Raw genomic sequence first — 13,549 nt, 5'->3', positions numbered from 1 at the left:
ACCTTCAAATTAGTAGTCACTTCAAATCAAATTGCACAGTGTATCCAGATCAAATTGCACATGAGTTGTTGTTCAGTGATTTTAAGGAAGAAACAACCGAAGAAATGAATGTAAATAACCTTCAAATTAGTAGTCACTTCATAAGTTTATCCAGATCAAATTGCACATGAGTTCTTACTTTCATTTGAAATAAAAGTAAGATGACAAGAAGAAACTACTACAAGAATTGACTTGCAGAGTTTAAACGAACTTACAAGGGACATCATCCAATTGTCCGGCTCCGATTTCAATGAAATTTTTCTAGCTGATAGAGGACATATATGTATTATTTGTGATGACAGAAATTTTTGCCATGGTGCAGGTTTCCTATTTTTTAATAATTTTTAAGAGTTGTGATGTGGTAATTGGAGATTACTGCAGAAGTCCTTTACTAACCTTTGTAAACGGAGCGTTAATGAAAGAACAACCATGTAGATACATATAAGGCCTAGGGGGAAGTTGTATGGTAGGTATGATCTTGACGGCAGCCATCTTGAAATCCGCCAGTTTGAATTAAGATCAAGTTTTTTAAATACGAATAGGGTAATAATATGATACATAATTCCGAGCTAGAATTTAATCAGGAAGACAATGGTAAAGCTAGTTTTGAGATACACCCATTTGGGGAAGAGTTACAGGCATTTAATTGTTCCCTTACCTCCGCTTCTAACCCGCGTATTAATGATAATAAGTTGATAAAAGCTTCGGTAATACATATTATGCCTAGAGGGTAGTGATACGGTAAGGATATCCTTGACGGCAGCCATCTTGAAATCCGCCATTTTGAATTAAAGTGAAGTTTGAAAAATAAAAACCATAGCATGTCACACATTATTTTAATAGCAAATTTTCCCCAAAAGCCAATGGTATGCTTATTTTTGTTCTATAGTTAATGAGTATGAATTTAGGACTGCTTCTAATGTGCACCAAACGTCCATTATTCGATCTTTCAAATTGACAACACTCCTAATTTTCGACGCATGTTTTAAGATTCCAACTGGCACTTTGCAATTGTTGCCATGGCTCATGTTTTCTAAATTTATTACATTTATTTAAGAGTTGAAATTTGTCAGTTCATGAACAGTGTACGGATAAGCATGCAGCAATCTTTCTGAATTTTGAAGACTTGCCATGTAACAATGTATTTCCTATTCCATATAATTATTTATTTCCTATACCTGCCATTCAAAAACTCGTTTACTGACATGAATCATCGCACAACAAAACAACTTCAACTTTGCATTCAGATAATACTGAAGACTAGCTTGTATAGTAGATGAGACGAAAAATCAAATGTAAATTCACTTCAAAAAGGAAAACGAAATATGATTGTTGTGTAAATCAAGGGTCTTTTGTTTTGCTTTATATTTATTTCTTTATTGTATATTTATTTATTTATTTATTTATTTTCTATGACAATTTTTTTTAGCTAGTCAGACAAAAAAAAGTCATTCGTTTTCTACCGATTGTCTTCGATGTAGGGGCGGATCCAGGACCGACTTCTGGGGGGGGGCGGTGGGTTGTCATACTGCTACTTTTAAGGGCTCCAAACTTTAGGATGGGTTTTATTTATTTATAAAAAATAAGAAACTTTGCTCTTCTGGGGGGCGATCGGGACGATTATACTACATTATCCGGATCCGCTCCTGGATCCGCTCCTGCTTCGATGATTCATGTTTATAAGATTTATAATCAGTATTGATCGGGAACTCAATTAAGTTACACCTCTTTATAAACAACTTACCTGTTTTCATATTATGTTCATGGTACAAACAATGTTTTGGGAACAGTCATATTATGCCTCTTTGATATTTTCTATCATTGCTGCTGTTCCTTTAAAGTTGCATTTATTAACAATATTTTATTGTTTGTCGTTTGCGCAACATGTAGGCTACATTTCCTGATAATCTTGTGTTCGTATAACACTAATTTGTTATAATTTTATTTGTATTTCTTTCCGTCACATAGGTCCATAGGTTCCTCCTGTATTCTCGTTTAAAATTAATAATTACATGGCAAGGGTTCAAAATTTAGAAAGATTGCTGGATGCTTATCCGAACACTGTTCATGAACTGACAAATTTCAACTCTTAAATAAATGTAATAAATTTAGAAAACATGAGCCATGGCAACAATTGCAAAGTACCAGTTGGAATCTTAAAACATGCGGTGAAAATTAGGAGTGTTGCCAATTTGAAAGATCGAATAATGGACGTTTGGTGCACATTAGAAGCAGTCCTAAATTCATACTGGTTAACTATAAAACAAAAATAAGCATACCATTGGCTTTTGGGGAAAATTTGCTATTAAAATAAGGTGTGACATACTATGGTTTTCATTTTTCAAACTTCACTTTAATTCAAACTGGCGGATTTCAAGATGGCTGCCGTCAAGATCATACCTACCATACAACTTCCCCCTAGGCCTTATATGTATCTACATGGTTGTTCTTTCATTAACGCTCCGTTTACGAAGGTTAGTAAAGGACTTCTGCAGTAATCTCTAATAACCACATCGCAACTCTTAAAAATTATAAAAAATAGAAAACCTGCACCATGGCAAAAATTTCTGTCATCACAAATAATACATATATGTCCTCTATCAGCTAGAAAAATTTCATTGAAATCGGAGCCGGACAATTGGGTGATGTCCCTTGTTAGGAATTCTGCCTCCTTGATGATCTTAGTCACCTTTAGCGATAAAATTAATCCGTATTTGTTTTCTTGTGAGACTATATTTTATTCACTGTACCCAGAAAATGTTGGTTGTAATATGATCGAAACAAAAAGCTTACACTTTTCATGGAGTAGTTTTAATCTTGTATTGTTTATCATCAAGATATTTTTTAAAAATTATTTGCAACTGAAACTTTGGATGATTTTTTAAAATTATTCAGGAATATTTCTGCATGTGGGAGGTAAAGATACGCCAGCTATTGATTTCAACGGATATGTAATAAACCCAGATAATGCAGGTACTATTATAGAAGACATGAAACGATTCTTAGATGTAGCAGCAGAAACTAATATTCTTGTAATGTTTGTGTTGTGGAATGCTGGCTTTGAAGTGAAAGGAACGCTCGCTGCTCTCTTGGTGGATAACAACAAACTTCAAAGTTACATAGACAACGCGCTAAAGGTAAGTGAGCACAATAATTTTATTAGATTTGTTCAAGAAAGTAAATCGTATTTTCGATAAATAATGTAACTTAACTTTTTCCTGATTCTGAAAATATGCAAACTTTACGTAAAGATATACGCAACACAGTAGATGATAATATTTCCATTTGTCGTGAGTGTAAAGTTCAGATTTGATGCTTAGTTACACCTCTTCTTGCATTAATTTTATTTTATCTAACTTAGAGTGTTTGAATATAGCAAACTGAATGTAGTAGAATTAAAATAAGTATATTTAAAATTAAAAGAAAAAATATAAAGGAAATCACCATTATTTGATGTAATATAGATGTATTTTGATATGCAATAGCTAGACACATTATAAACGCAGCTAAAAATAAGTCATTCAGCGATACCACAGCTGCTATACAGATATATCTGTATATATTCTATAATGATATCCAAATTCCGTATTTTTATTTTGCTAACACTATTGCAAAAGCAGCCATCATTCCTTTTCTCTTAGGAAAGGCAATCCTCCCAACAGTGGCACAAATGATTCCGCCTTGAGTCTAAAATAGCGTTTTAATGTACTGTCTTCTAGATCTTCAAAGGAGATGAAATTCATACTTTAGTGCCCCGGTGTCATTACTAAATCTTACAAATTGTCAATCTTGTCATTGGCTATTGATCTAATGTAGACCTGGGTTACTAAACATGAACACTATGTGCCACTACCAAAACAACCATGTAAAGAGACAAGTACAGTAAAATAATTAACTATTAATCAGCTTTGCGACTCATCACATGCAATAATCATGTACTCAGGAAGCAGCAATCGTTGCATTACGGAGAGCCACAATTCAGTAATGAACAAGCGTTCATTACTGAATAAGTGCCACGTGAGTGTGTCTAGACGGCCAAAAAAAATGCCTTGTCAAATATAGTGGGACTTCCATCAGGTTTTCGCCTTGACCTCGGAAGAATTGTGGTATATCGCAACTGTGGATTACGTTCTACAATATTGATGACTGTGCTGGATAAAATGCAACCAATACGAATATGGAATCGATGGCTCCAGGAAGGCAGTAAACAACAATGTGCACGATCAGAGGGACAAACTTCTTGTGTCCATGACTATGGCGAATCGGACTGCTACTAGCGCGAGAATTCGGCGTTGTTGCACACTGACTGTTCGCACGAATAGTTTGACGTTATGTGGTGAGCCAGGTCATATTTACATGATGCCCGTTGTTGTGGCTTCCTTTGCAGGATAGACATGGGCGATTACAATGAGTCGTAAACGTCAAATGGAAAGCAGAATCGCGTCACATCCTCTTCTTGAATGAATACAGCTTTTACCTGCAGTATAATGGCCGCGTTCGTATCTGCCGTTATCATAGCAACAGGTTGGACGATGCCTGCACTCTGCATTGCCACATCAGTCCTGCATCGTGCGTTATTCCGTCCTGCTCGAATCTAATGCGCATTGACGGATATACAAGCTAACGGTACACCTATGAGATGTTTGGACCCAATATTGGTACCTTAAATGCAGATCCTGCCTAAATCACTTTCCGAAACAATAATGCGCAACTACATATAGTGCGCAGTGCCAAACATTTTCTGGCTGAGCACAATGTACCACTACTTTCTTGAATGGTAGGTTCATCTACCCTCTTGCCGATTGAATACGTCTGGTTCATGACCATACAGCCTCTTGCACACTAAATACCTAGCAGTTACAGCTGATGAACTGTATCAAGAAGTCGGAGACGCATGGCTTGCCATGACGGAATGTATATCTAAGGACTTATCCTGTCTATGCCTTGTCGTGTTGCATACGACCTGGTGGAACCACGCCTTACTGAAGTCTGAATTTTCTCTAAACGCTTGTGATGATGCCACATAGCGGTAAAGGCAATCATTTCACATTTGTGTTTTAAGCTACCTGCTTCATTTGGGGTTATTATTTCTTCCCCTTGATATTGCATTCTTAAATCTAGCAGTTTATCAAGATTTATACTGGCAGATCAGTATAATCAATGACATGAAAAATGATGTGGTGAAAACTGGGAAGAAGACGCCAACAAAGACTAAATAATTTATGTATCAGAACGAAATAACTGATTAAGATGACCTTGCAGTTACAGTTACTAGGGCACGTACTGATCGGTAATAACAAACAACTCTAATGATAACAGAGGATTTTATAAAGTAGTTATAGTGATGTCTACTACAGGAAAGGGGCAGCATTTAAGCAGCGATAGTTACAGTAGCTTCCTCCATAGTAATGGAAGGAGATAATAAACGTGTTAAGAAAAAATGCTGTTCTAAAACGTCAACACACACACACACACACACACACACACATATATATATATATATATATATATATATATATATATATATATATATATATATGATAGGAGAACAATAGAAAGAAATGCAGACATAACGCTTGCAGGGACATGGGTTTAGAAGTAAATCCAGATAAAACTAAATACATGGAAGTGTGTCGGGATCGGAATACAGCAAATTATGGATGCGTTAAAATATTAAATAATACTTTTGATAAAGCGGATACTTTCAAATATCTAGGATCAATATTAACAGAGGAAAATCATATTCACGAAGAAATTAAATGTCGACTAAAAGCAGGGAATTCGTGTTACTATTCCGTTCAAAATCTCTTGTCGTCGCGAATTCTGTCGAGGAATTTGAAGCTTAAAATATACAAAACGATAATCATGCCTGTTGTTTTGTATGGCTGCGAAACATGGTCACTTACTCTGAGGGAAGAACATAGACTGAAAGTATTTGAGAACAAGATCCTGAGACGAATATTCGGACCCAAGAGGAACGGGAATGGGGAATGGCGGAAACTTCATAACGAGGAACTATATAATTTATATGGTTTACCCAACATTGTTAGGGTCGTGAAGTCTAGGAGGCTTAGGTGGGCGGGTCATGTAGCTAGAATGGAAGAAAGTAGAAACGCTTTCAAAGTCTTGACTGGAAGACCAATCGGAAAACGACCATTAGGAAGACCTAGGCGCAGATGGGAGGACAATATTAAAATGGATCTCGCAGAGATTGGAATACAAAGTAGAAACTGGGTGCAGTTAGCTAAGAATAGAAGTCAGTGGAGAGCTTTTGTGAACGCGGCATTGAACTTCCGGGTTCCATAGGCCATAGAATTAGTTATATATACTAGTGTGGAAAGTAATATTTTTGGTATACACATCTTTTTTGGTCCAAACCTCGACAATTACAAGCTACAATATCGAAGAAGGAGGTTTCCGCATTTTGTATGAATTTTTCACGAGTTTACTTGTGTTTTACATCCGTATGCTTAAGTGATTTCTTCAATGATCAATACTTGTAGTAATCTTTAATCTTTCCGTTAATAATTCGTTTGGAAACTTCTGTAGTATTTTCTGTTATAGGTAGGGATGCCTTTATCCAATGTTTAGTAACTGTTTCACCAATCATCCATAGGTTGAACATAAATGTAACAGTTTTCTTCTAAGTCATGTCGCAACCGGTAGTAGTGGTACATGATGTCAGCATAAATTAACAATTGCTAGTCATTTAATTTACAAGATGCCCCCAAAGGGCTACTTGTCACACTTAGCGTGTGTTTACACGACAATGTCTCTTTGCATTTGCCATTCATAAAATAATCTTAATGACAGAAAATAATCTTAATAACAGAATAATCTTAATAAGACAATAGCACATTTATCGTTTAATAACACACAATAGCACTGTATCACACGAGAAAAAGATTTCACGTGCTCACTCAGTGGTTTTATCCAGAAAAACAGCTGTAATAGGGTGGATCTGGACCGGAGCCGGAAATCTTGGCCTCCCCAATTTTTTGAGTGACAAAAATAATTCAAGCTAGTATTTATAAATTTTTGAAAGTTAACAGTACAGTACCCTCATGATATATCTATCATAGTCTGACTTCTGGCTGCCCCCTTAGTTTTTACCTTCTAGATCCGCCACTGAGCTCCAGGCCTTATCCCGTTCCACATTATCCTCCAATTCCGAATTGCAATGACGGCGTACGGCGCGACGTCACCCAAAAATATGACACATCCACTAGAGGCCCGCGGGCCGGGCTCGGGCCGTATATTTTTAAACATACAACCTTATTTCTCGGGATTTTTCCGGCCTAACTTTGTAAATACAGGGTGTTTCAAAACAAACCGACAACATTTGGGTGGTGATTCCTAACACCAAGATAAGACAAATAGTATAGGCCAACCTGAGTGCACAAATGCTTCCTTTCGGAGTTAATAGACTGCCCAAAAACATACAAAAATGGAGTTTAAAGGTACATAGCTCCAAAACTATGGGACATACAGTAGTCGGGTCAAGACTTCACTTAGGAACTAGTATGTGCCCTATCCAAATATCCAAGTTTCAGTATCCTGCGCTACTTCCGCAGCGATTTTTATAGAGGTAGTTGGTGAGTACATCAAATTATAGACCCTTAGCCAAATTCCCTCTATAAAAATTGTTATGTGTGTACCACAGGATTCTGAAACACTTATTTTTGGATAGCGCACGTATTAGTTCCTAAGTTAATCTTTGACCCGACTACGGTAGGTCCCATAGTATTGGAGCTACAGACTTCTGAATGTCATTTTTTCATGTTTTCGGCAGCCTATAACTCCGAAAGGTAACATTTGTACACCTCACCCAGGTAGGTCTATACTTTGTGTCTTATCTTGGTGTAAGAAATCACCTCCCAAGCGTTGTCGGGTTGTTTTGAAACACCCCGTAAACTGTACAACGATATTTATTGGACGTCCATTGCGGAGAACTTTTAAAATACAACCGCAAAATTAAACCTCTAATTACTGTAAATAAAAAAATACAATGTGCGTCGAATATTAAGTTTCTGCAATTCGGACTTATTTCTGGCTCATTTCATTATCACACAAGCTTGCTGGGCTCTGGCCTAAATGCTAAAACCAGACTCGGGTCGGGCCTCACATTATAAATTCGCGGGCCGGGCTAAAAATTCAGGCCCGTACAGATCTCTATTGTCCACGCATCTAACATGCAAGGAATATAGACAGACAAAAGAAAGAAACCAACGGGAGACCAAAACAAAATTTGTAACGTTTGTCTATCTATATACGATGAGCGATAAAAAAAAAAAAAAAAAAAAAAACTCAGCTAATTAAGACGACACCTAAATCACATTTAATCGCAGCTTATTTAGGCGTTTAAAATACTTAATATAGGTGTTAATGAACTAGAGCTACAAACTGAAACAAGTGATTCCTCACATCAAAAAAGATAAGAAAGAAAGAGAGAAAAAAGTTCATATGGACCTGTGGTCAGAAGTGCATAGTTTCATATCTAGGGCTGTCCAAAACCGTGGGAAAATGAACTTTGGTGATGAATATCTCCAAAACTATTAGCCATTCAGCTGAGGCGGCATGTTATTGTCTTAGAATTGTAATAGGCTCTATCCAAAATGTATAATTCTGGATCGTTCAATGGGGAAGCAAGGGAGTTCCGCAGGAAGTGGGGGTTCCGAATATTCCGTTAGGACAAATAGGTCCGATTCATGACAGTTGGAACGATGTGTCAGCAAGTAACAAAAAGTCGTTGACAGACCATCAATATTTTGAACACAATTAAGATAGTGAAGGATTTTTTGTGTGTTGTGTGTGGTTGCATAACTACAACAGGGATTGAATGTAGTGGATAAAATAAAATTAAGTAGAAACATTACATATCCTAGTTCATGACTTACAGGTTACAGTCATAACCTGCTCGCTAAAGGAGACAAACATTAATAATACTTAACGATTTTGGGAGAATTGGAGTAATGAGGATTTACGAGAAAACGGGATTATCCCCAGCAAGAAAAAAGGGAAAGAAAAGAAAACGGGAAAAGAATAATTGATACAGTGTTCTTCATCACAAACACACAGTCGTGAATCTAAAGTGGGACGCCTTGCATATTGGTGCACACTGCAACTAAGTTACCACGTCCTCCAATGCCCTGCCACGTCTCGAACAACAGATTGTTGACTTATGTATGGAAGGTGATTGATGACACATAAAAGCAACAAAACTGGTTAAGAAATTCGTGTTAAGAAGGTAGATATCTCGAGAAGAGTTGGTAATTATCCTCCCAGTGGTAACTTATCCAAAACAAATTAACATTTCACGGTGTTGCCTCTTGTGCTAAATAAATAATGATTAAGGAAATATGAAAAGATTTGAGGCAATTATAATATGCTAGACATGGGACAAACTCATAGACACTCCTGGAAAGACATCTGTACATGTCGGTGACTAACACGAAAAGTACTTGGCCATGTGTTCACCTGGTAGGTAGTGATAGGAAAGAGGACACATGGTATTGCTAGGCAGTCATAATAGTGAGAGTGTCATTGAACGGATCAGAGATGACTAAAACCAGCACTTCACAGTATTATGGAAGAGAACCCGGACACTTCTGGGAACAATAGTACAATGTACATTGAAAGTAATCTCCCCCCTTCACCTCCCCTTCCCTCTGTGATTTATGATCATATGAGATTATCACAGGAACAGGGAAAACAAATAGCGAATAAATTGAAAACTCCTTGTCTACGAGTGCACCAGCATTTGCCACAATGGATGAATAATAGCATGCGCCACCTTGTAATCAAGGGATTCCGGTTGCGATTCCTAGGTTTACAACAAGTTGCAAGCCAGAGGTAGGTCATGACCTTATTTGCAGTGGTACTGAGATAGGTCAAGACTATCACATAACGACTGCAGTAAGATACCTACATGTACATAGGAGAGGCCCAAAAACGGTAAAATATGAAAACGTTTTATTTTGTACACGAGGAACCGTGAATCTGGCAGTCTATAAGCGTATACAGAGATGAAATCATACATAAGCGATTATAATATGTATGTCAGCAATACGCTGTGGGTGTGCAAGTGATTCCCCAGAAGACTTACGGCATTCTCAGACATGCTTGGACGTAACGGTTTGTTCAAGGTATGCCAATCGCAAAGCTTGACGGAATGTGTTTTAGGGAAATCGATCTAGAGGTCAGGTTGGGGTCATTGTGTCAGCTGTGCTTGATTGTATAACAATAAAACAATACATTGCAATAACGAGGAAATGTAGACATTATTACATATACAAGAAATAGCTTTATACGCACTTCTAGAGAGGCTGCTCAAAACGCCGTCCTCCAAAATTAATACAGGCATTGCAACGTCAACGCAGTGAGTCTCCAGCACGTTTTAACATGTATCGTGCCTCCCGATGCTATGGATAGCAGCAACAATTTTTGCAACTGGCTCTTCTTCAGACAGTACAAGCGTTTCGTAGTCCAGGGCTTTTATATGCCCTCACAGAAAAAAATGTAATGAGTTTAGGTCCGGTGAACGAGCAGGTCATCTCACGAGTCCACCTCGCCCTATTCATCGCTCTGAATACACTTGATTCAGATATTCCCGCACGTCGTGTGAGACATGAGACGGGGCTCCGTCGTGTTGAAATGAACATATGAAATGACGCTGCTGCCCGATGGTCAGAAAATGGACATGACACCTAGCATATACTCCACTTTAGCTTGAAATACTGTATGTTATGTGTACGCTCATGTGGATAGCTGTTACATGTTGTGACAACACTGAAATGTAAAAGGTGTGTCATTTATAGGGGTTTGACACTTAACATCAGTAATTTCTGTATGCTCCATGACAGCTGCATTGAATATAGCGAGATTACAACTACTGTCTCGATTTTCGTATATTCGTTACTACAGTCGTTATGTTACGGTTTTATAACCATTTTCGGTACCTACACCAACACAAATAAGATCATGATCTACATCTGGCTTTCAACCTCTTTAACCCTAGAAATCGCAACCGGGATCCCTTGATTACAAGGTGGCGCATCCATTGTGACAAATGCTGGTGCACTCGTAGAAAAGGAGTTTTCAATTTATTTGCGATTTGTTTTCCCTGTTCCTGTGATAATCTCATATGATCAGACATCAAAGAGGGAAGGGGAGGTGAAGGGGAGATTACTTTCAATGTACATTGTACTATTGTTCCCAGAAGTGTCCGGGTTCTCTTCCATAACACTGTGAAATGCTGGTTTTAGTCATCTCTGATCCGTTCAATGACACTCTCACTATTATGACTGCCTAGCAATACCATGTATCCTCTTTCCTATCACTACCTACCACGTGACCCACATGGCCAAATAACTTTTCGTGCAGGCTCACAACCAGAGGGAAGGCTAGGGGGCCTGGCCCCCTAAACTTTTCGTGGTATCTCCAGGCCTCAATACAGAAAACACAATTTAGATATTTGTAAGAGAATTTTTAATTACTTGCCCCCCTAACATATTCATGGCCCCCTAAACCTCTGTAGCTGTTTTCGGGCCTGTTTTCGTGTTAGTCACCGACATGCACAGATGTCTTTCCAGGAGTGTCCATGGTTTTGTCCCATTCTCTAGCATATTATAATTGCCTCAAATCTTTCCATATTTCTTTAATCCGTATTTATTTAGCCTAAGAGGCAACACCGTGAAATGTTAATTTGTTTGGGATAAGTTCCACTGGAAGGTTAATTACCAACTCTTCTCGAGATATCAACCTTCTTAACACGAATTTCTTAACCAGTTTTGTTGCTTTTATGTGTCATCACCTTCCATACATAAGTCAACAATCTGTTGTTCGATACGTGGCAGGGCCCTGGGGCACCTGGTAACTCAGTTGTAGTGTGAACCTATATGCAAGGCGTCCCACTTTAGATTCACGACTGAGTGTTTGTGATGAAGAACACTGTATTAATTGTTCTTTTTCCGTTTTCTTTCTCTTTTTTCTTCCTGGGGATACTCTCGTTTTCTCGTAAATCCTCATTACTCCAATTCTTTCAAAATCGTTAAGTATTATTAATGTTTATCTCCTTTAGCGAGCAGGTTATGACTGTAACTTGTAAGTCATGAACTAGGATATGTAATGGTTTTATTTAATTTTTACTACTTACATTTAATCCCTGTTGTAGTTACGCAACCACACACAACACACCAAAAATCCTTCACTATCTTGATTGTGTTCAAAATATTGATGGTCTGTCAACGACTTTTTGTTACTTGCTGACACATCATTCCATCTCCGTGCTCGTGGGTTTTCTCGGGGTTCTCCCGTTTCCTCCCACTTTCTTCATTCCACCATTTCACTCATCTCTCATCATCACCGTCTCCTTTAGCCTAACCGGCATAATCGTGGGACGTAAAACTTAAAGATTTCATTTCATTTTCATTTTACATCATTCCATCTGTCATGAATCAGACCTATTTGTCCTCACGGAATATTCGGAACCCCCACTTACTGTGAGGTACTTCCTTGTGCTTCCATTGAACGATCCAGAATCATACATTTTGGATAGAGCCTATTACAATTCTAAGACAATAACATGCCGCCTCAGCTGAATGGCTAATAGTTTTGGAGATATTCGCCCCCAAGTTTATTTTTACGCGGTTTTGGACAGCCCTAGATATGAAACTATGCATTTTCGACCCTGGTCCATATGAACTTTTTTATGTGAGGAATCACCTGTTTCACTTTGTCAGTCTAGTTCATTAACACCCTGCATATATATATATAACACGTTAACAAAATTTTAAAAAATCAGCGTGTTAGCGTAATTTCAAGGCAAATGATGGAGTTACTTTAGAAACTACAAATTATATGTGTTGCCATTACAGGTGTCACAAAGAGCAGCTTTTCCACTCAACCCATAATAATCGAAAATCGAAAAAAAAAAAAAAAAAGTTTTCCCGGCCCATCCTACTTCTTATCTGAGCTCATTCGTGGCTAAGCGGCCTTTGACGCGGGAGACTCGGGTTCGATTCCCGGCGGAAGCTCATGTTCGGATTCCACGTTAATCAGTAGGTCGACGTCTCATATAGCGTCAGTGCTCAACGGAACGTAAAACTCAAAATCAAACAATCAACCTACTTCTTATCTATGGCTGCATAGTCATTCTTTTTTCTCGTTTGTCTATTAAGAAGTTTTGTGTTTAACATAGTGTAATATTTTCTTTAGAAGGAGAATAGATACTATGACATCTGCGATTTATGTATTGGGAAGGAACTAGATCTAAAGGGAAGTGTACATTTCATTCGATTGTGAATAGTAACTAGTTACTCGTCATTTTGTGATATATATTATATTCATCCATGGGAGACAGATGAATATAATCCATCTGCCATCACCGTCATATTCTTCTTCTTGCTTGCATGTTCGCCTATAAGCAAACTGCAGCAGCGAAAAACTAGCAGCCACGCTGACTATCGAAAGAGATTTAAAAGTATCAAATTATTCTTCCATTCTTTCTTCA

At 37.8% G+C, this 13,549-nt stretch overlaps 1 protein-coding gene across 1 annotated transcript in view; it reads left to right on the top strand.

Moving 5' to 3' along the window:
- LOC145677345 (mannan endo-1,4-beta-mannosidase-like) overlaps positions 1-13,549 on the top strand; it is a gene marked incomplete at its 5' end in the record, with an annotated part of 74,617 nt that overhangs the window by 24,213 nt on the left and 36,855 nt on the right. The window contains one exon of the mRNA XM_081747871.1: positions 2,935-3,176. Coding sequence (XP_081603997.1) covers positions 2,935-3,176 — 242 coding nt within the window. The remainder of the gene's footprint in view (positions 1-2,934; positions 3,177-13,549) is intronic.

The sequence above is a fragment of the Thermobia domestica genome, unplaced genomic scaffold (assembly GCF_964235325.1).
Source record: "Thermobia domestica unplaced genomic scaffold, izTheDome1.hap1.1 HAP1_SCAFFOLD_799, whole genome shotgun sequence".
NCBI classification, from domain to species: domain Eukaryota; kingdom Metazoa; phylum Arthropoda; class Insecta; order Zygentoma; family Lepismatidae; genus Thermobia; species Thermobia domestica.
The sequence above is the reverse complement of the archived record's forward strand: the minus strand, read 5'-3'. Positions and strand labels throughout refer to the sequence as shown.